The sequence below is a fragment of the Barbatula barbatula genome (genome assembly GCF_947034865.1).
Source record: "Barbatula barbatula genome assembly, chromosome: 7".
NCBI lineage: Eukaryota > Metazoa > Chordata > Actinopteri > Cypriniformes > Nemacheilidae > Barbatula > Barbatula barbatula.
Genome location: NC_136770.1, coordinates 8414930 through 8438095, shown reverse-complemented (window position 1 = coordinate 8438095; position 23166 = coordinate 8414930). Strand labels below are relative to the sequence as shown.

The 23166-nt window shown below is 38.6% G+C and overlaps 2 protein-coding genes across 5 annotated transcripts; one reads left to right on the top strand and one right to left on the bottom strand.

The window, feature by feature from the left end:
- Positions 1 to 157: 157 nt before the first annotated feature.
- polg2 (polymerase (DNA directed), gamma 2, accessory subunit) lies at positions 158 to 7696 on the top strand. Of its 3 annotated transcripts, none has more exons than XM_079460651.1 (9): positions 158 to 212; positions 797 to 897; positions 2964 to 3084; positions 3244 to 3349; positions 5075 to 5260; positions 5542 to 5676; positions 6970 to 7050; positions 7174 to 7274; positions 7376 to 7696. In XM_079460651.1, coding segments are annotated over exons 1-9 (999 nt in total). In that variant the 5' UTR covers positions 158 to 210; the 3' UTR covers positions 7542 to 7696. The 3 variants fall into 3 exon arrangements, with proteins under 3 accessions (XP_079316777.1, XP_079316778.1, XP_079316776.1); XM_079460652.1 differs by having other exon boundaries at positions 199 to 663; XM_079460650.1 differs by lacking the exon at positions 158 to 212 and having other exon boundaries at positions 359 to 897.
- A 6837-nt stretch (positions 7697 to 14533) lies between these two features.
- Positions 14534 to 17019, bottom strand: znf648 (zinc finger protein 648). Of its 2 annotated transcripts, none has more exons than XM_079459579.1 (2): positions 16823 to 17019; positions 14534 to 16494 (listed from the first exon to the last, which is right to left on the bottom strand). In XM_079459579.1, the coding sequence occupies exon 2, from the start codon at positions 16475 to 16477 to the stop codon at positions 15035 to 15037; it is 1443 nt and encodes a 480-aa protein (XP_079315705.1). In that variant the 5' UTR covers positions 16478 to 16494; positions 16823 to 17019; the 3' UTR covers positions 14534 to 15034. The 2 variants fall into 2 exon arrangements, with proteins under 2 accessions (XP_079315705.1, XP_079315706.1); XM_079459580.1 differs by having other exon boundaries at positions 16974 to 17019.
- Positions 17020 to 23166: the final 6147 nt, after the last annotated feature.

Below are 23166 nucleotides of genomic sequence, written 5' to 3'. Positions count from 1 at the left end.
ACTAGTTGATAGTACATCACAGTATGTTCACTTAATGGCCTATAAAGGTGCTTTTAAAACTATTTATTTATCTAAAAAGAACAAGTTTGTGTCAAGAAAATAAAAATGTTGGTCCGACGTGAACACTTTATACTCCATACCAGTAGGTGACGGAAATGCACCTACATATGTAGGTCACTACACTAAAGGAAGAAGCACGCTTCCGGTTGGATGTGAGCGGCATGAGTTTTTTGAAATTGATATTGTCATAGATAAACGCACTTACATTGATACAATACAAGTTGAAAATGTTTTTTAAGACCCGTGATTCTTTTATAGTCTTATTGGCCACCTTTGTTGATGTGCGTTGTTGGTTTAGACACGTCGAGAAACTTTGATATTTAGCGTAATATCACAGGATAGATAGATCATGGTCCTATCTTTTCTTTCGTACTTGTCAGGTTAAGCGTTGATCTCCCAAGAAAATGTTGCCACTCTACTGTAGAAAGCGTCTTTTACTTATAGGCGAAAATCTTTCTCGATACCTGCGGCATAGCTCTAATCACAATGCTACAACTGGCGATGGCTGCGATCAAGTCAGTCTCTTATTGCGACTTTGTGAAGAACGTCATTTCATTTCTCCGGGTGCTTTCCACACTAAAACGTGTGTATACGGACCTTTAGGTACTGAACTAAAGAAAAACATTCTTGAACAGTGGTGGACTGCAGCAATACGATCAAGAGCACGGGTGTTTGGGATTAGTACTTCAGTGCACACACGACCATGTAAGGAATCTTTAATGATTGCCAACTATAGGACTGTTCAAGAGAACTACCACCAGGACAGTGTCACTACAGAAGAAGCATTGAAAATGGTTTTTCAAAACAGTATGTCTGTTCGTTCGAATCTTCTTCAGGGTGAGTGCAGAAAGCCCATCTTTCATAGGACCGGTTTCCCGAACAAGGATTAGTTTAAACCAGGACCAGGCCTTAGTTAAATTGGGATATTTGTTATGTTTACAAAAACATCACTGGTGTGCATCTTGAGACAAAAAAATATATATTTTAAGATATGCCAGTGTAAATTATTTTCGTTTAAGACACCTCTAACATTTCAGTTAGTCTGGGACTAGCCTTGAAGCCTGTCCTGGAAACTGCCTCTTAAAGTCTAGTCCTGATTTAATCTAATCCCTGTCTGGGAAATCGCCCCCTAATGTTTTAGCAGAAAAATGTCACTTTTATTACAAAATACTTATATTTTCAAACACACACATGAGATAACAAACATATGTAGACGTTTTGCTTTACAATATCCAAAAAGGTATGTTATATACACTCGTGAAAAGAATCTTAAAACCGATGGAAAAAGGAAAGGGAGCAAGAGACAAAAAAGAGAGAAGGCAATTTCTTGAAAACTGCATTTAAACTCAAACAAAGTTTATGACCATAGCCTTAAAAAGTTAAAATCTGTCTTTCATTTAATTCTACTTCAGGCAGTCACACTGTCATGATCTCTTGATGGCAAATAGTGTGGTCATGATTATGAAATTTGTCTGACGGTTAATTGTCTAATAAATCATTGATCTTTGACATTTAATTCTCATACATACACAACTGCCAAATACGTGTCAAACGAGTTTGATCAGGAGTGAATTGAAGCCACCATCAAAATGTTATCAGTCATAGAAGAAAAATGTTATTGTAGTCTTGCAAGTGAGAAAAAAACTGACTAGAAGCTTTTCTATGTTAGTTACATTTTGGTAGGGTGGTTTTCACATTGAGATTAGCCTAAATCAGCCAGTTCTTCATGGTTTATTCTAGGGCTGCTCGATTATGACAAAAATCATATTGCAAATATTATGGCCAATATTAAGATGAAGATCCCGATTTTATTTAACACGATTACTCATTAACCTTTAAAACAACATAGAAAATATAAAAAACTTGGCTTTTAAAACTCTGAATTTAACTGAATAATAAATGTTAAGAAATAGCACGCCTGAACCACTGTATAGGAAAGCGTGCGCTGTGGATTTATACAAGAAAATAGAGGATCCTTGCAAAAGGGAATGCGGCACAATAATCGTTTACCCTGATTATTTCGTTTTTGTAATTGATGGAGGCCAAAATTGATGAGTACAAGTTTTTTTAAAGTAATTGTTGTTAAATTTGACCAGTATTATCATACTTGTTACAATGCATACACTAAAATATGCAATATGCAGGCATTACAGCTCCACCTTGTGCAATAATTGCGATGATCTGAAACCATCGCAATGAGGTCAAACAATCACAATGAGACGATGATTTAAAAATCTTGACAGCCCTAATGGCAAAGGCAAAAAGGCTTTCTCTCCTTGAATGTGGCAGGATTTTTGAGCTGCACAACAGGGCTCCAGTCCAAACAAAAATCTGTTAAAGCGTACATAACACACACAGTTTATGCCAACCTCATATTAATCTTGAGTGCCTATAGATTAGCTCATGCTCCTTCTCCCAGTCTCCATGCGTGGGTGTGTATCGAGCACAGAAATATTACGTTATACGTCCAACTAATCTTTTGAGAAGTTGACCATGTCAAGCATGAGAAGCCAGCACGTTTAACATGGTATAGAAGTCAGAATGCATGAAACATCGTTGCACATCCCCTTTATAGGGACAAACGGGTAACAAATTGTATTTTTAAGAGCCACATAATAGTAACTCAAATTTTTAAATCACATACCTTCCCTGTTCCAAAAAATGAAGGTGATGCTATCCTGATTTTGTACACACACTCACGTGTGGCCCCACCGTACATTTATGTTACACTTTACAAACAACAGATAAACGTTCTAAAAATGTGATCATTGTAATATTAATTGTTTATTAAATTTGTTCAAGCAAACAGAAAAGTTGCCTAAAATCAAATATAGCCTAAGCCTTTTAACCTTTTCAGCTAACTTCAACTGATAATCCAATGTTATTTTTGTTTGTCCCTCAAGGTGCTTTGCAGCAGTATGTTCATGCCTTGGAACTTGTGAGTAGGAAATTGCCCTTTGGATTAGCAGAGATAGGCCTGTGCCATCAGTCCAATGATCAGTCTTTTGGAAATTCACATGGTTGGTAAGTCTCTTATCATCTCTGTTATTTTAAATATGCTGCCGTTGTAATAAGATTAACCAAATTCAGTTGTTTATTCATTTCATTTCTTTACCTCACCTCAGACTAAAGATTTATCAGCTATTTTTTTTAACTTTAAACATGTCGGTCAATCTCTTCCAGTTTATCTGAGCTAACAGAATCATCTTTGGTTTGGTTTTGTTCACCCCGGACCTCTTCACAGTGGATGGATTATTGGGCTCGTCAGAGACTGCAGTGGTGGAGAAAGGTAGAGCATGACACAGACAGAGATTGTGTTAAATTGCATTAATAACTTTTTTTATTTTTCCAGATCAGTCATAATCAAGGAATTTAAAATACAATTTAACCAACTGATTTTAATGTAGAAATTGTTCAAATGTAAAATATAGCTGCAATCACCAAAAGAGCAAAAGCTCAATGCAGAGCCACATAGTGATGGGAGGATATGGATCGCGATTCAAACTAATTATACCTGTCTAGGGCGATTCTGAAATCACAAACGCTTCGATTCTATTTCGACCCCCCTAATATGATAGTTAAGCACTTTGGGTGTAGAATCAAGCGCTATATAAATGCCTCATTTAATCATTCATTGAGTCTTTTATAACGTGCATTTGAAAAAGCAACACTCATCAAAACATGTTCATTAAAAAAAGATTTTATTATCATGAAAAGGTTTGAAGAACAGCGCTAGAATATGCCCATTGGCATTTCAAGACAATCTTCATTGTTACAAAGCAGATGTACAAGAAACATATGGACTATAAGCAAAACATTTAAGGTTGTACAAGTAAAAACAGAAAACGGTGAAAACACAGAGGACAGACACACAGGTTCAAACACACCCACACAGACACGCACACACACGCACAGCAGCCATCACCGAGAACCACACACCCAGCATAAGGAGAGAGAAACACAGGTTAAATATTAAACAGAATATAAATTCCTATATGCTGTGTTATTTAAATAAAACTGGCGAGGAACCCAAAACTCCATTGGAGAAAAATAAAACCTCAGAGGGAAACCAGGCCAAATCCAGTTCTCCTCTGGCAAAAGCTGCAGCCTCTGCACAAGCTCGACAGTGCTTGAACAACAGGGCAAAATAATTGTTATTTATTTAAGATTACCATTAATAATCTAATAGCAGCTGAAATTTTGTAGTGATGACATGCCAAGTAGCAGCGTCCTTCTTTATCTTGCTCTATCATCATCATTCTCAAATGACAGAGTACTATTGAATAAAACGCATCCTTTACGTAATGCCGCAACTGCAGTTTCAAACGACAATGACGCAGTGTTTTTTGCACTGCAAAAAGGACTTTCTTTACTAAGCATTTTTGTCTATATCTAAAATTCCTTGAATCGATATACAATTACTTGACAAGAAAGGTAAACTAAGATATTTAGTCTCGCTTTATGAAAAATAATATAAGAATTAAGTTAGTTAAAAACAAGCAAAAAAATCTGCCAATGGGGTGAGAAATTAAAATAGTTTTAGAATTTAGCTTGACCTCTTTCTCAAGTACCTAATTCAAGTTTATTTTTCTCACCCCATCGGCAGATTGTTTTGCTTGTTTTTACCATAAACTTAGTTAATTCTATTATATTTCATTCCTTAATAAGAGACAAAATATATTTTTTCTTGTTAAGAAAGTGCATCTTGATTTAAGAATGTTTAGATATTTGTACTCCAAACAAGACAAAAACACTTAGTAAGAATGTCATTTTTTGCAGTGTGTGAAGACACCTGACATAAGTTTGGCGAGAGTCTGGGGTGGCATTAAATTTGACTGAGGCGACAGCCCTGGTTTCACAAGACTGATTTCGTATCTTCAGTGTAATCACCTTTTGCAGAAAGGTTATACAGTAGGTTTTACCCATTTTTACACAGGTTTTTATGTTGTGTTCAGCTGCTGATTATGGGTATTGGCGTAGTATAGGCCTAGATTCACAAAAATTCCTGCTGCAGTTTGCTTTAGGCCCATCTGACTTCAGCCTGTGTGATGTGGCGGATAAAGACCTAAAAGAGGGGATATTACGTGGCATCAAAGTTCTCTGTAAGTTTCCCTGGGGGTTAGAGACTCTGGAAACACTGTGGAGCCTGGGGAACACTGAACTGCAAAAGACATACGAGGGAACACAAACCAAACTACAGGTCAGTGTGTACTGTCCATGTTTTGTTTGTGCATGTAACTGCAATGTGTTTTTGAATTGATTTGATGATGTAGTTCACTTAAACAAAATTATAAAAGAATTATTATTAAATTCAACTAAATATTTTTTTTATGATAACAGGGATGCAAACTTGTCACTTTTTGTAGAAATGTAGTGTTCATGCTGCTTGCTTAAACTATGCCTTAAAAATATTTAGCGTTTTTATGTACTGTAATTTAAAACACTTGCATGTTAAAGAAATGCACGTTGTTTATCTTTCAGTGCAGAGATGGAAGGAAGGTTGTAGTTCCTCATGTCATCTCTATCAGTGGAGATATGGACAAAGGCATGCTGGCTTACCTGTTTAATTCACTTAAACAGCTGAAGAAAACTGACAGCAAACAGAAACAGCGGACAGTAAGAAAGCCATCCTTGTATTTTCAGTCTTGAGTGAAAAAAAGAATGTAGGGTGTCATTCACACAGAATGTCTGCCAATTCAATACTTTTTACAAAAGCACACTTCCACACACTAGCAGACCTCTGAACGCTTGATAAAAAAAGCTCCTACTCGATCCCAATGTTGAACTGATGAGGCAAAACTGATGCCATTGTTACTGTTTATACATGAGAACCGAAGCAAGTGTACTTAATTAATAATGAAGTAGATTATTGCTCCTATTTGTTTTTGATGATAAGCGTTGAGTGAAAGAGTGAAAGTCCGGTTATTACTTAAACCAGTAACACGGAAGAGAACGTGTGGTCCCTTTCATGTTTAAATCAAACTCTCAAACTCCTGTGTCAGACATTAATATAGAGATTATTAAGTGTTTTGGTTTCTTTTTTACCATTTAGGCACGTTATGTCAGGCTGAGAGAACTAATCCCTGTGGTAAACATGTAAAAAGGTCTCAGTGCTTCAAATGGGCAGGTACGCGTTTCTTAAAGGGGTGATTAAACACTGTTTCTTGAATTCTGACTTCTTTACAATGTTGCTGCAACATGCTGGCTTTTCATGCTTGTCAAAAAACGAGTTGGACGTTTCTGTGCTCGATACACCCCTCCAAGGTTGTAACAACTTTTCTTAGTCCCTTATTGGGCAATTTTCCTGGAAAAGCTTGCCCATGGCAAGGCGAAAGAAATTGCCCAACCGATGAACGATTGGTAGACCCGCCTACCATCAAGATTGGCTGCGCTGTGTGACTGCATCTGCAGCTTGTTACTCTTGCGATAGTGAGAGAAGTTGAGCTCAAATTTACAAGAGAGTGGCTTCTGGTTTCTGTGTTACAACAATGAACCCATGTTAGGTTGTGCCCCACTCAGCACTTACCCCTACTTGGAGAACTGGAAATCTGAGTCTTGAAAGGTGTAGAATTTTGAAATGGAAAGATGGAAGTATAAATGATCTAACTTGGCTTTTGTGTCCTTTTAAAAACTTGAAGAGGGGATCACGATCCACTCTCATTTCAAACAAAAACACTAAACTCCTAAAGGAGCAAGGTGCAATGCAGAATGTAGTAACTGCCTAAAATACATACTGCACTGTAGGATATGCTGAAAAAGAACCAAAGTGCGAGCAAGCGGTCAACAGTCATCTATCTAATCCATATTTGCAACAGAAAAAAAGTGTGTGACACACCCATTTGACTGAAATATATTTTTGGACAGAAAAAAGATGGAGAGGGATACCAATGTTTTCTTTGCTTTGTTTAGGTTCTGAAGCTGCATCCCACTTTAACTCCTGTAAAAGTGGCATTGGATATGGGACGAGGCTCTAACTCAGAACTTAGACAGGTGCCAAATTATATTTTATATATTAAGAAGATTGGTATAATGACATACAGTCTGCCAACGAGAATGTATCAAATTGATACTTTTAAGCATTCGTGGATTTGATGTATTCAAATATGTCTCAAGGTTTGTGAGGGGTTGCTCCAAGAGTTTCTTGAAGAGGGAATTCCCACATGGCCAGGATACTTGGACACATTGCCTTTGTCTTTGGAAAATTTACACACAAAGTTAGAGCATCTTTTTTTACAAAATAATACTGTTTGTAAGCCTCAGTGCAAGTTTTTACTACTGAAATCAATACTAAGAGAATGTCTTCTGTTTTCTGCAGGTATGATGAAATGGGTGTCCTCTTCACAGTGCTGGTCAGTGAGACCACACTAAAGAATGGACTACTGCTGGTTCGTAACAGAGATACCACTATCAGAGAGACTATGCATATCTCGGAGATCAAAGGGTTCCTACTCAGATACATAGACGCCTCAGAGAATCTCTGACTTTTTAATCTGAGTATCAGTGGTATACAGCACATAAGTGTATTTGTAGGGAAACATTTTTTATATAACTATTACCAGAATGTTATTGTAATGGTGTATTGCTTATTATTTTGGAAAAATAATGACATATAAAGCGCTCTTTAAAATCATTCTGAAATATTTGTCAAGCTAAATTTTTTATCTTTTTTCTGTGTGCTATTATGTCAGCATGGGTATCCCCACAGAATTTTTATACAAGTGCCTTTTTACATTACTTTAACTTTGCAGGCAGGTGTCTTCTAGCGTCTTTTAGACATTTCCACAGCGATACCGCAGTGCCGTGGGGGCCCGTTCCCCAGCAGAGAGCCTGACGCGCCCGCATGTTTATGAGAGACCAAATGATTTGTATAGTGACGACCTTATTTAACTTTTTAACCTGGGCACTTCCTATTTTGAGGAATGTTTTATTTTCCATGGAGTGTTTGACCTCACACGATGGCTCAGTTGTTAGCACTGTTGCCCCACAGCAAGACAGTCCCCCGGTTCGAGCCCCAGCAGGGACGGAAAGCCTTCCAGTATGAGTTCTCAACATGTCTTCCTCCCACAGCCCAAAGACATGGAGGTTAGGTCCATTCAGAAATCCAAAACGTCCCCCCAACTTGTGTATGGATCGACTGGTTCATGGCATGAATATATCCTGAGATGCTGGAATGGTGTTACGGGTGACAAACCTCACACTTCCATCTTGTGTCACACCTCACACTGCCATCTTGGAGCAGCACTTTCATCAAAAATTTTAACCATAGAAACTAATGGAAATGAACCAGGCCACACAAACAAGTTGAATAATATATGATTTAAATAATATCACTGTGGATACTGTTTTGAAGCAATAAATCGTACTACTTTTTTGACAGGACAAAAGCTGTCCTGTCGTTTGTTGATAATGAATTCATTTAAAGTAACTTATTTCGTGTTTTTCATCTTTACAAAGAGAACATAGTGCTGCTGCTTTTGGGTGGGTCACATGATGATAACAGAGGCCTGTGGACGGATATATCGGAAGGGATTTGAACTCGACCTCACACAAGGTTTAACTTGTTCACTACCATTTAATCAGCATGAATGGGGGCAAACAGGGCCTGTGCCACTGGCTTTTTATTTCCTGAGTAGATATGGTGAACACAAAGGAAGATATTTGTGAGAATGTCAGAAACCAATCAGATCTTATCCCATTTTAAGGAAAGAGTCAATGGGTGATGAGATTTGTTTGGTTACTGACATTCCTCCAAATATCTTCTGTTGTGATCAGCAGATCAAATTATTTTATAAAGGTTTGGAACAAGCAGACGGTAAGTAAGGTAAGAGTAAATTTCCGCGTGAGCTATCCCTTTATGAGAACTCTATCATTTTTAGGTGGACTATAACTATTAGAGTGATTAGAGTGATATTCCTTAAATTAATGCTTAAATTAGTTCCCCTTGTTTGTGTGGCCCGAGTCATTTCCACAGTTTTCTCTGGTTTAAATTCTTGATGGCTCTGTAAAATATGAAATGATTAAAGTGATATGCTTTAAATCAATTCTGTGTTGTAATTGTGTGCGGTAAATGTGCAGAATCGTAATCCGTGTACCAGCAATGTACTCAATGCATGCGTGACTTCCGCGCTTCACAGGAAGAACCCTTGGGCAATTTCCGGTTGGGGAGACTTAAAGCAGAGAGAAATGGAAAAATAGTTCAATTTAGCAGATTCTGAACATTGCGGCACACAACAGTGGTACTGTATATAAGTGCTGATCTATTGTATTTGAAATGATACTTTCATAAGATAACATTTCGTTAAAACATTCAATGCTTTATTGGGAAAGGATCATTTTACTCTTGACATAAGCGGCGTGACACAACAAAGAAATATTTAGTTACGCAGTTGTCCACATTTACATTTATTCATTTACCAGAGGCTAGTATCCAAAGCGACTAGTAGGAGAATATAAAACACTGATTGATCTGGCGCGACGTGACACGTCACATGCCTCATTCTTAACAGGTTCTATTTTCTTTTGTTGTGTCTTTTGATTGCATTGCTCGCATCAGTGAAGACGCAGCATTAGTTCAAATCATTACTTTGAAATTCGATAGTGTGATTCATGTTGTGTTTGAAAAAAAAGAAGTAATCGCCCTCAAAATGTTCTGGGGTCCATTTTATCCCCAAACTGGCAAAAGAGTAAATAAGTGAATGAAATAAATTGTGAGAGCAACAGGACATTTGAAGCCCATGTAAGACACGCCCAATATATGATTCACCTTCTGATTGGGGGAATGTTAGTTCACTCAAATCTAAGTTACAACCTTTAAGTTGACTTTAAGTGATGAGGGGAAGACGCCACCTGAGAACTTTGGAGGAACTCCAGAACTGGGTTAAAATTCCTTTCTCTGTACCATAAAGTGAACGCAGACCATTTTAAGTTTTCACATTTTATTGTAGATGGCCAAACCCACAGTTTCCATAATTCCAATATATTGAACCCCAACTTCCTGAGAAGAATCTCCCATGGAGGCCTGCCAGGAGATGGGTTTAGTCCAAAAAAACATATTCATGCCAGCCAGGCTACTAACGGAAGGCTGACCCAGTTATGGTCAACTAGAAGTCTATTCAATTTATAATTGAATAGACTACTATGGATGCCTTAATGCCGGCCTATTAATTTGGCAGCACTTGATATAATATGTAACGGCCCTTCAAGTCACATAGTGTGAAAAAGAATAAATTTAGTCTGGAACGGACCCTACAGTTATGAAGTGACGTGCTTTGGGGGTCTTACGCGGCAAAATTCTAAAAATACAACAAACAGGGCCCTCAGTGGTAAGAGCATTGCGTTATCAACGCAAGGTTTCCGATCCAAGGGGATTGCAGAAACCTATCTAAAATGTATAGGATAATGCTATATAAGTCGCTTCCGGCTGCCAAATATGTAAATGTCTTAAATAGAAAGAAACACAGAATTCAGACAAATTAAAACAAAAATGTTTTAACATTTCTTATTGTTTTTGTTTCATCCCTCATATTGCAAGCCATATCTCTCCGGTCCTCATTTGGGAGGCTTTTCATGAACTTAACTCCGATGACAAACTAGTTGAATAGCCAAAGCTGTATCCATGTATTTTGTAATTGTGCAAAGAGATAAAGCTTGGCTGAATGGAGGAACTCAATATATTTAGACAGACAGACAGATCCATAGATCTCTTGAGAGGGAAGGAACATATCTATGAGCTGCTTCCTGATTGTGGGCATGCGGCGTCGGGTGCTTCAGTGATGCCACATTAGGTGAAATACAGCAAGGAAAAAATTAAGAGACCATTGCACATTTTTATTTCAAATTAGCATTTATAGATGTATTGATGTATTTCTAAGACCAATGAAAACTAATAAAAATTCAGGTCATCGCATAAAAATATAATTTTAGAACTGTTCCTAAATACATATTCCTAAATATTACTGTTGTATTGTTTAAATGTGAATATGAACTGGTTTTCTTTGCAGTATTTGATGCCTGAAAAAATTTAGAGGAACATGCAGGGTTCCTTTTCTTCAAATAAATGTCAATCAAGACTTTTATTGTGGCCAGCCTAAGGCACACCTGTGCAATAGTCATGCTGTCTAATCAGCATCTTGATATACCACACCTGTGAGGTGGATGGATTATCTCAGCAAAGGAGGAATGTTCACTAACACAGATTTAGACAGATTTGTGAATAATATTTGAGAGAAATAGGCCTTTTGTGTGCATATAAAAAGTCTTCGATCTTTGAGTTCAGCTCATGAAAAATAAGATGAGAAAAGTGTTGCGTTTATAATTTTGTTCAGTGTATATTTACTTTGGCCACCACGGGTGACAAGCTCAAACTGGTCCTAATACTAGGAGGAAAGAGGTGGAGAGTCCTCAAAAGCCTCCTCTTCCACACTGATAATATCTTTCCAGAGCTAGAATAACAGAGCTTGTTGACTGGATGTCGAGAGCTGGAAAAGGCCTCAAGCGCCTCAGACTCATCAGCCAGGTCCAAATGTGAACACTGTTACTGAAGACCAAGTCCCAAGCACTGAGAAACGCAAGCCTGGCCATCCTCTCCGAATATGGCCAGATTTGAGCGGAGCGTTCTAGCAGGGATGCAGACAAGCTCTAAATGCCATTTGGCATTAACCAAATACTAAGCCTATCAGACTAGAAAACACAATAAGACATAACCTTCAAAAAGAGTGCTTGCTGAAGAACAGAAGCAAATGCTATTGTGTTCCGGATTCTTTTTTGTAGCATCTGGCATCCGCCGTCACATGGTGATATCATAGTGTTGTCATCGATGCAGCATGGAGTTCCCCTGAAAGGGAACATTAACAGACTCACACCTTTAGTAAATGTGGTTGTGAGTCCTAAACATTTAGATGTGGTTTCCCAGATTGGGATAATCTTAAACCAGGACTAGGCCGTAGTTAAATTAGGACATTATGGTAGCTTTTCCATTCCTTAAAAACGAACATTAATAGTGTGCATCTTGAAAACAATGGCAATTTTTTTTTTGAGATCTGTCAGTGCAAGCAGTTTACAGCTCTAAAATGTATAATAGTTTGAGACTAGTCTAAACCCTGTCCGGGAAACCACCCCTGACTGTTTAGTGAATCGTGTATTTTGTTTCGTTTGTTGTGGGTCAGATTAAGGGTTTGACTGTTTGAAAGAATCTGAATACAGAGGTGGGTTTATTTGGCTGTTTTCAGTTATCACTCTAATCTACTCTACCGAATGTTATTTGCAACGTGACAAGCCTACATAAAGCCTACATAAAGGACTCTACTAACTTGTCCATTTGTGATAGGACAACAATTGTCTGGGGCAGTGGGTCAGAACCAAGGGTTTATTTTACAGGGAGATCTTTTTGTGGTTTTCCTATACATATAAATAACATATTTTGGGGCGGTTTCCCGTATAGGGATTAGTTTAAACCAGGATAGGCCTTAGTTAAATTGGGATATTTCAATTGTTTTAAAAAACATACAAAAAATATTACTGGTGTGTATCCCAAGACAAAACAATGGCAATAGTTTTTTTAAGATATGTAAGTGTAAGTTGTTTTTGATCAAGACACATTTAGTCTGGGACTAGTTTTAAGACCTTTCAGGGAAACCGCAGGTTTATGTATATACAAATAAGGTAGGAGCTGTTATGGTACCATAGTACCAAGACGCACAACACGATGGAGTAAATCCACAATAGGTATTTATAAACAAAATCCAAGCCTAGAGTATCCAGACAGGGTAACAGAAGCAGTGATAGAAACGATAACCAGCAAAAAATGAACGACAGGGGATGATGATTAACACAGGTGAACACAATGCAAAACCATGACAACAAACGAGTGACTAAACAGACCGAGGGAAAAACTAACAAGGAAGGCTGGTAAATGAACATGAAACAAACAACCAAAAGGTCCATGCTGTTACAGGAGTTGTCCCGCATAGTCTTTTAAAGGGTCCATAGTAAGGTTTGCATTGGTAAATGTTTGATAAATTTGGAGACTTTAGGATTAAAGTCTTGTGTTCATGACTGAATCAAATCATGTTTGCTAATGGGACCCCTCAGGCCAAAGACACCACTGACATTTGTTTGGCCTAGAGATTTCATATAACATGTGAAGTCCAAAAATACTTAGAGGACATGAGGTTCTTGAAAGGATCCTTTAACGGTTTGGTGATCCCCTTCTTTGAATGAAGACATTGAACAGCTGAGACACAGGTCCTGGAGCTGACTCTAAGGAAATTCCAAGGCCCTTGGGGTGGGGAAACGATGGGAATGGGTGAAGGTCAAAGGTGCTGTGACTGATGGAAACATACGCTTAAAATGTCGCCACAGTTGGTAACGTCAGATTGTATTACTGTATTACTGTAACATGTACCCCCACACCCCCATGCCAGCAGTGACACTTGAAAAAGCAAATAAAAATGTAGCTGCAAGTTCTCAAACATATGCAATACACTTTAATCAGGTCATAAGCCTTACGTAAAATTTGTAAAATCATAAGAGAAACCCAACTCATAATTTTCCCAGATATTCACTGTTGTTATTTATTAATCTCTGTCATTTATGCTGTAAAGATAGAATACACCATGACACCTATACTTCCAGTCCATAGCCTTGTAAAGTTGTGTAGAAGATATGAGATTATATATATATTGTTTTTATTTGGGGTGGTCAATATCACTCAACTTTAGTCATTGACTGCATGACAGTCAGAGGAAGCATGCTGAACTTCATCAATTTGGAGATATACAGTTGATTTTCAAATGAATATCCAAATCATGTATTCTTGTTTATTCTTTCATAATTCAATGTTTTCCTTATAATGCTTGAAAACTTTGTCCTATAGAATCGTGAGGATGGTTTCCTTGGGACATACCAAGTCAAATGTATGTGATGTGTCTTGGCTGCTTACTTTGTGTGTGACACTCCATCCGGACCTAACGTGACACGATAAGATTCCAATTTGTCCGTCCACAATGAACACCAAAATGGAGTGTGACAAGACAATCACTCACCAAACACAGCCAATAACAACAGTTTTTCTCTGTTTGTACACCCTCTCATACTGCAGCTGAAGAGTCTGCAAATACACATGGTGTGTCTTGCCAAGATGTTTCAAATAAATACGAGTTTGAAGTTCAGTTTTTTTTAACTGCAATGTAAATCTAACAAATTATATTAGTTCTAACAATTCTTACAATAACATTTTAATAACAGATATTTAGTTAAAATAACTATACGATCACAAGTTTTTTAATTGTTAAAATGATTATGTAAATGTTTTTGAGTAAAAAATGATTTGAAAAACAAATACAATTAAAGCAAATTTACCTTACCTGAATTTGACAAGATCTCTTTACATTCTGAGAATGTGGGTGAAGGAGTAGAGCTAGACAAATATTATCAGCAGTGTGGCATTGTAGGAAATATACCTCAGAGACATACAGAGAAAGCAACCACTGTTTATTACTGTTCTAAAAGAGTTGGTATAAAACAACAGTATATAACCAAAATACATATTTTGTATTTTAAACAATAAACAAAACATTTCATTTTAGAAAATAAATCTTCAACAACGTGAAATAGCACAGTATCTGTATTTTGACACCACGTTCAGCATTTACACTATTGCTCTTCATGTATTTTGTTTCTCTCCCACACAAACACACATAAACAGCTTTATAGGCAAGAGGCTATCATATGCCATGAACATATTGTAAATGTGTCACCTGTGTGTTTCCATGCTAGAAATATACACAGTGATGTACTTGAAATCAAAATATTTTGGTCCCTGCATTTCCCTCTCATTTGTCACATTAAGACCAGTTAAATTGGGTATAACAGTGCTTATTGATGTTTATTTCTTGAACAATGCTTTGTCAGGTTATATATTGTTGTTAAGGCTTTAAATTGTTGTATGCTGTGTTGCTTAACAGTTTACTTCGGGCTACTTCAGAGATAAAAGGGCATTGCAAGTACCAGTGTCTGTATGGCTCTGCATGTGTTCTATAAGCAAAGCATCCTTGGGGAAGGATTTAGAGCACTGCCCACAAACAAAGATCATGCTCTCCTTATGCTGCTCCAGATGCGTCTCCGGTGCCGCTAGGTGGCTAAATGACACATTACAACTTTGCCATTGATTTGGCTGCATGGTTGCATGGGTACGCTGGTGACGCAACAGTCGGGATGCCATGGCAAATGCCACACCACACTCGGAGCATTTGTGAGGCCGTTCTCCAGTATGAACTGTAAGATGTTCAGTAAGGTTGGAGGACTTTGTGAATGCTTTGGAGCAAACTGGGCAGGTATAGGGGCGCACGCCACTATGGATCTTCCTGTGCTCTGTCATGCGGCTGGCTAGAGCGAATGACTTCCCACACTCCGGGCATATGAAGGGCCTCTCACCTAAATGCGTGCGCTCGTGACGGAGAAGAGACAGTGGCTTGTTGAAGGTTTTGCCACACTGCTTGCAGAGAAAGGGCTTGTTGTTGGTGTGCATGTTCCGCTCGTGTTTCCGCAGGTCGGAGGAGCGCACAAAGTCTTTGCCACATTCCTCGCAGATGTAAGGCTTCTCCCCTGTGTGTGTCCGAATATGTTTGCGGAAGTCTGAGGACCAGATGTAGGTTTTTTTGCAGAAAGGACATTGGTACGGTCTTTCACCAGTGTGTAACCGTTTGTGTTGCTGAAGAGTGCCCTGGTGTGAGTAGGCCTTCCCACACATGTCGCAAACATGCGGTCTGAGGCCACGGTGAGTTTTAATATGGCTTAACAGGTTGCTGGACTTTTTAAAAGCCCAGTTACAATAAGTGCACTTGTATGGACGGTTTTCTGTGTCTCCCTCCATTCCTCGCTTTTTCATAGCAGCAATGAAAAACGGACTTTTCGAAACCTGCTTTTGTGGAGCTGTTGGTCTCTCCACCTCTTCTTCCTCCACCTCATATTTGTCTAGCACATCACTCCTATGCTCACTTGGAAACTTTTCTTGCGAGCATGGTTTAGTGATCTCCACCTCTTGTTTCACATTCACTTTGGGAAAACTGGCCTCCTGCCATCTTTCATGAGTCAAGATTTGGGATGTAGGGTCGAATCCAGGTGCCGTTTCCGTATCAGCCTCATCAACTCTTCCACCCTTCAGAGGAGATTGGTCAAGGAAAGAGCATGTAGCTTGAGTTCTTGGATTTAAGTCAATCATCTCTTGCACACTTGGTTCCTTGGTTGTCTCCTCACCACTAGATTTATTAAAATTCTCTGTCTTGGTTGTACGGCCAGTAATGTTACTCTCTGCCCGTACATAACGCCTCTTGCTGATGAGAATCTTTCTAATGCTTCTTTTTGATATGTAGACATTGTCTGAAAATGCAGAATTCCACTGGTCGTTCATTTCAGCCATTGTAGATGACCCCTTTTCTATAAAAAAAGTTTAATTTCAATTATCAGTTAGATATACAGCTAAAACATCAATTTAATAGAAAAAAACTGATGAAAATTTTAACAGAAAAGTCCAATTTACAGACTTGAGGTAAACATGTAGATGACATCAAATTTTACAAATCATCAATTTCTGCTACTCTCATTTGAGTTTAAGATAAACATCCAAATTATTTATGACTGAATATTACAAACAAAAATTCACAATACTGTTAGTATTCATCCTGGTATTTTTAAAGATTATTTATGAAAAATTCCTTAATTTATGAGTAGTGACAACTTAAGCTATTAAGGTATACCAGCATACATTATACCAACTGGGAGTCCTTCCAGTAGATCCCCTTGGAACAGTTGCAAACTCTCGAGCCAGAAACCAACAAGTGGCTGCCACATGAGCCAGTATTATCTACACTCTCAAGAACCATTCAACCATCCCACACATGCAAACAGTTTCTTACTTTGCCACTGCCAGTCCACCTGATTTCACAGAGAGCAAATAAATCCTCTTTCTCTTCGTAGATTTAGACAGATATTTAAAATACTAAAGGAGGAGTCAGAGCAAAGTGTAGCTCTTCCTTCACATGAGGGAGTGCAACATCATTTTGGCAATGATCAGCACTTTAGCAAAACCATTTGCTGTCATGACCATTTACCCAGTTCAGCCCTGCCAGGCGCAAAAGGTCTGTGAGAGATTTTCAGAGATATAAATACTTAAATATTAATATAACTACAAACTTGATCATGTCATCAGTCAATGTAAAGGTGTATAGCTATTTTTCATAAGTAGGTTAATTAAGATGGACAATATGCAGTAGGAATTCAGCATTTTTATGATGAAAGCTGGAAATATAAACTAACTGCTCACATTTTTTAAACCATATTTTTCCTATGTTTACGGCTGTCACATTTTCTTTTCTATATGACTATATGGATTTTTGAGTCATGAGAGATGTCAGTGTTCTACATTCTGTAGTTAATTACATTAGCATCTAAATATTTCTCTTATTTACTTCTCTGAGTAAGGGAATTATGAACAGGAATAACCTGCTGATGCCACGCATAACTAACAACGTGATACCCCTTCAGCAGTCCTACTAATAGAACTAGAAAATAAGTGTCAGAGGAAATATGAGAGGAAGAAAACTGTTGATTAGCACAAGTTCATGACACCTGTTTCGTACTGGCTTCAATCTCGTCTTGTGTAAATACTGATAGCAGGGTCTCTTTATTCACCAATAAGATTTTACTTGAATACTTTATTGTACTTTGTATGAAAGTGGTTTGTAATGTACTTCAAATTAATGATATTTCTATAAAAAATAAGGTCATACTTGTATCTTCTCACAATTCTTCTAAACCAAGGTAAACAATTTACCAATGACAATGATGCTATACTTTTATTGAAAATGTATGCAGTTGTGATGTCTAATAAATGTATAGTATTGTCTTTTAAACTGTCTTTGGAAAATTGCAGTTTCATGGAGAAAATACAGAGCAATGGTTGTAAATTTGACATTTGCACATGATTTGTCTTTAGGCACAATAAAAACAACACATAACCAAATAAACAACATTGAAAACTTTAACCACAGGGGGTCTTTATATAAATCATAAAATGTTTATGCAAGTACTTGGTATTTTTAAAGAGAAGATTTACATAGCTTCAGTGATGTCTTATTTTGCCCGGTTACCTTGTTGGATTTATCATTGTGACCTGGATTGGTTTTGGACTTACTTGTCCTTGCTGCCTGCCCTGACCATTGCTTGTTATATCATCTGTGAGTGTTGCTGCCTGCCCTGACCCTTGCCTGTTTAACCTTTTCCCATTCTAAACCGCCTGCCTTGTTATTGCTTTTGCCGTTTTGATGTTGTCATTAAAGCTGCACATAGATCCTCACACTTGAGTCCTCATCACACACGTGGGTGGGCTGAAGTGTTTTTGTTTACTATGTTTTTGATTACTGTGCATTTTACTGTCCAAGAACAGTCTCAAACTTGACATGACAGATCATTACAAAGGTCAAAAGGTTTAACCGAGCAGGGTTTCAAGAAATACTCTTGCAGCAAGAATACAGTCATTTGTGCAAAGAATGCACGTCATACCTTTATTCTGAAACTTCACGTATGTGGATATTATTTAACAATGTCTGTACTTATTTTATTATTAAAGCTGACATAAGTAATGGGAAAATGTGTGGAGTTGATTTATATTTGATTGATTTTAGGATTTCTGGTCACACATAATTCCTGTTCATTATGAGTTATTCCTGTTATTATGAGTTATCAGTTTAGATTAGTTTTAGGGCCAGATTTACTAACAGCTTGCAACAGCGCAAAAATGGTTCTTGTGGTGTAAAAAAACTACTGTTATTTACTGAAGACATGCAGTAATAATTGGCACAGAAAAGACGTGGACACAGATGTTTTTGCAACTAACCTTCCTGCATATGCATTTGTAGATGTTTCCTCTTTAAACAAAGTTTATGGGAGGAGATAATTTTAATGAATTACGCAACTCGATTTACTTAAATTTGTGCTTGTCATTGTTCTTGTATTTTCGGCTTTATTTAAATGTCCTAAACCCTGTGATAATTTGCGCTGCTCTTGGTAGATTACGTTGGTCATTATGGGAATGAGTTATGGCGCCTTGTTCTCTAGTTAGCTTCCCGTCGATTGCTTGTTACCCTGTCGATTGCTTGTTAGTTACCCTGTCGATTGCTTGTTACCTTGTCGATTGTTTGTTAGTTACCCTGTCGATTGCTTGTTACCTTGTCGATTGCTTGTTAGTTACCCTGTCGATTGTTTGTTACCTTGTCGATTGCTTGTTAGTTACCTTGTCGATTGCTTGTTAGTTACCTTGTCGATTGCTTGTTAGTTACCCTGTCGATTGCTTGTTACCTTGTCGATTGCTTGTTAGTTACCCTGTCGATTACTTGTTACCTTGTCGATTGCTCGTTAGTTACCCTGTCGATTGCTTGTTAGTTACCCTGTCGATTGCTTGTTACCTTGTCGATTGCTTGTTAGTTACCCTGTCGATTGCTTGTTAGTTACCCTGTCGATTGCTTGTTAGTTACCCTGTCGAATGCTTGTTACCTTGTCGATTGCTTGTTAGTTACCCTGTCGATTGCTTGTTAGTTACCCTGTCGATTGCTTGTTACCTTGTCGATTGCTTGTTAGTTACCCTGTCGAATGCTTGTTACCTTGTCGATTGCTTGTTAGTTACCCTGTCGATTGCTTGTTAGTTACCCTGTCGATTGCTTGTTACCTTGTCGATTGCTTGTTAGTTACCCTGTCGATTGCTTGTTAGTTACCCTGTCGATTGCTTGTTAGTTACCCTGTCGATTGCTTGTAACCTTGTCGATTGCTTGTTAGTTACCCTGTCGATTGCTTGTTAGTTACCCTGTCGATTGCTTGTAACCTTGTCGATTGCTTGTTAGTTACCCTGTCGATTGCTTGTTAGTTACCCTGTCGATTGCTTGTTAGTTACCCTGTCGATTGCTTGTAACCTTGTCGATTGCTTGTTAGTTACCCTGTCGATTGCTTGTTAGTTACCCTGTCGATTGCTTGTAACCTTGTCGATTGCTTGTTAGTTACCCTGTCGATTGCTTGTTAGCTACCCTGTCAATTGCTTATTACCCTGTCGATTACTTGTAAGTTACCCTGTCGATTGCTTGTTAGTTACTGTCATGATTCCGCTATCATGTCATGTTTATTCTTGGTCTTGCAGCGGAGTCATGGCATGGCCTTAGGTTTTGTGTGAGAAAGACATGGCTTTGTTTTGATTCTGACTTGCCATGTGCTTTCTCGTGTCTCGTCAGTGTTTCCCGCCCTTTTGTCTCGTTAACCTTCCCTGAGTGTTTCAGTACCCACACCTGCCCATTGTTATCTCCTTTGTTAGTTTTCCTATAAGATGCCCTCATGTCTATTGTCTTGTGCTCGTTCATTGTACTTGTTACCCCGTTATAGAAGCCTGGTATTTTGTCCTTCGAAGCATTGTCCTGTAAGAGACTTAAGTTTAGTACAGTTCTTGTTGAGTTTCAGTTTATCGTGTTTGTTATTGTCTACTGTTTTGTTACCCCCTCGTGGGTCTTTGTTTTCCGTTATTATTAAAGTCTGTTTGTTAACCCCTTCATCCCCGTTTTGCTGCCTGCACTTGGGTTCTCCTACACAGTTTATGACAGTTACCCTGTCGATTGCTTGTTACCCTGTCGATGCTTGTTAGTTACCCTGTCGATTGCTTGTTACCTTGTCGATTGCTTGTTAGTTACCCTGTCGATTACTTGTTAGTTACCCTGTCGATTGCTTGTTAGTTTCCCTGTCGATTACTTGTTAGTTACCCCATCGATTGCTTGTTAGTTACCCTGTCGATTACTTGTTAGTTACCCTGTCGATTGCTTGTTAGTTACCCTGTCGATTACTTGTTAGTTACCCTGTCGATTGCTTGTTACCTTGTCGATTGCTTGTTAGTTACCCTGTCGATGCTTGTTAGTTACCCTGTCGATTGCTTGTTAGTTACCCTGTCGATTGCTTGTTACCCTGATTCTTGGATTACCTTGCCCTGTTGGATTCCCTTGTCTTTTTCCATGTGTATCATTTAGTCTTGTTTTAGTAATTTATTGTATGATTTGTTTAATCCTGCTTCTTTGTTTTTCCCTATCGTGGGAAGTTTTTGTTTCATTTTATATTTTGTTACATTCCTTTTTTTCCCCCATTGTGAGTTTTCATATTATAATAAAGAATTTGCATCTCCGCTCCTGCTGCCTGCGCTTGAGTTCTCTTCCATCCTGACAACCCTGACAGATCTCCTGTGGTGTAAAGAATTGCAGTAAATGTAATTAGGTACTGTACTTAAGTATATTTTGTGCTAATTTGTAGTTGTACTGAGTATTAAAGATATTAGCAACTTTTACTCTCTACTTGGCTACATTTTTGAACAAGTATATGTACTCTTTACTACACTACATTTGTAATTACTACTGCTACTACACATTACATTTTGCATGGTACCAATCCTTTTTTACAGCAGTTTCTTTTTGCTACAAAAGAATTAATATTGCCATTTACAGGGCATTCAAGATACTATATCTTGTGGATTTTGCCCTTACTTTCTAAAACTTGTAAACATGGCTTCTTTATGTGAATACGAGTACAGTATCAGCTTGTTGTCAATCGCTGGAGGTTTATATATGAAATCAGGACATTACTGCAGCTGACGATGAGGCCAAAACAAGAAAGTCCAGTGAAAAAAGGCTTTGACTTTTACATTTTACTTAACATTATTTTATTTACCCGTTATATTGAAGAGACCTTTTTGAAGGAGTTTGGCTTACTTTTTAGCACTTGAGCTTAAATTAGACTTTGATGTTGGTAATAGTTATGGTTATGGTGTTGACCATGATTTGTTGCAATTTTAAGCTGTTCAGTCTTATTATGTTTTAAAGCGGCCCTGCAACAGTGTTTCATGTATTCTGACTTATTTAAAATGTTAAACCTGCTGTCTGCTCATGCTTGACATGGTCAACTTGTCAAAAACTAGTTGGAGATATGACGTAGTATTACACTCCCCCAGTGTTCGTACAGGTTTCGGAAAGATTTTTTGGAAACTCACTGAAGTTCAATAGAAGGGAAGGAAGGACACGGGAACCGGCGAACATAAACTAACTTTTGATTAATAAAATCAAACGTAAATAAACACACACAAACCACAACATAAAATTCAGGCCTGGTCCTCTGTCACCGATGGTCCGGTCGCTCGTCCTGCTTTATTTTATTAATTAAAAGTTTGTTTATGTTCGCCGGTTCCGTCTCCTTCCTTCCCTTCTATTGAACTTCATTACAGTGGTGCCGAAACCCGGCAGGAAGAAGAGACATGCTGTCGAAGAGTCGTTGCCGCCGAGTGGCCTCAGCGGCTGCCCGAAGCGGTGGTTCTGGAGCAGAGGAGACCTCGCCGCCAAGCACCTGGGTCGCGGCGGGATGGCTACCTCCCCAGAGGGAGCGGGGCGGGTCGGGTCACCACCGTTCGCCCGAGGCCTGAGCCTGTCTCGTCGGCCCAAGAAGGGACGAGCGGGGGGCGGCAGAGCGGAGAGCGGGCCACCGCCTGCCAGAGGCCAGAGCCTGTATCCGTCTGCCCAAGGGGGAGGACCAGGGGCGGGGGACCCGCTACTGTCTCCCTACCAGAGGGGCCACCGCTTCTCTGGCTGCTTCCAGCAGATGGAATGAGGTGGCACTTACCGTCAATGATTAAAACCTGAAGTTCACATACATAAAGCTACTGTATATATGAAAATAGAGTACGGTTGGAACGTTTTAAGCACAATTTGAGCATTCTAGAGAATTTGCTCGCTCCTTCCGCTCCACTCCTCTGCCAGCTTCCTTTATCACCTTCTCTGCCTCTCAAGCACCCGAACCGATGCGGATAGATTACAATCGCCCCTCCAAGAATGAAAGACATTGCCATATTAGTCAGAAGCTGTGTATAAATTGTGGAGGATCTGGGCACTTCATTGCAACCTGTCCATTTTGTCCGCCTTTTCCCACAGTGAGTACAATTCAGCCTCATGCAGCTGTTTCAAGTTTATCGCATACGAATGTTATAGTAATGTCCCACTCTGTATCTGTTTCAGCCAAAGCCCTGATTACCTCTGTGCAGCA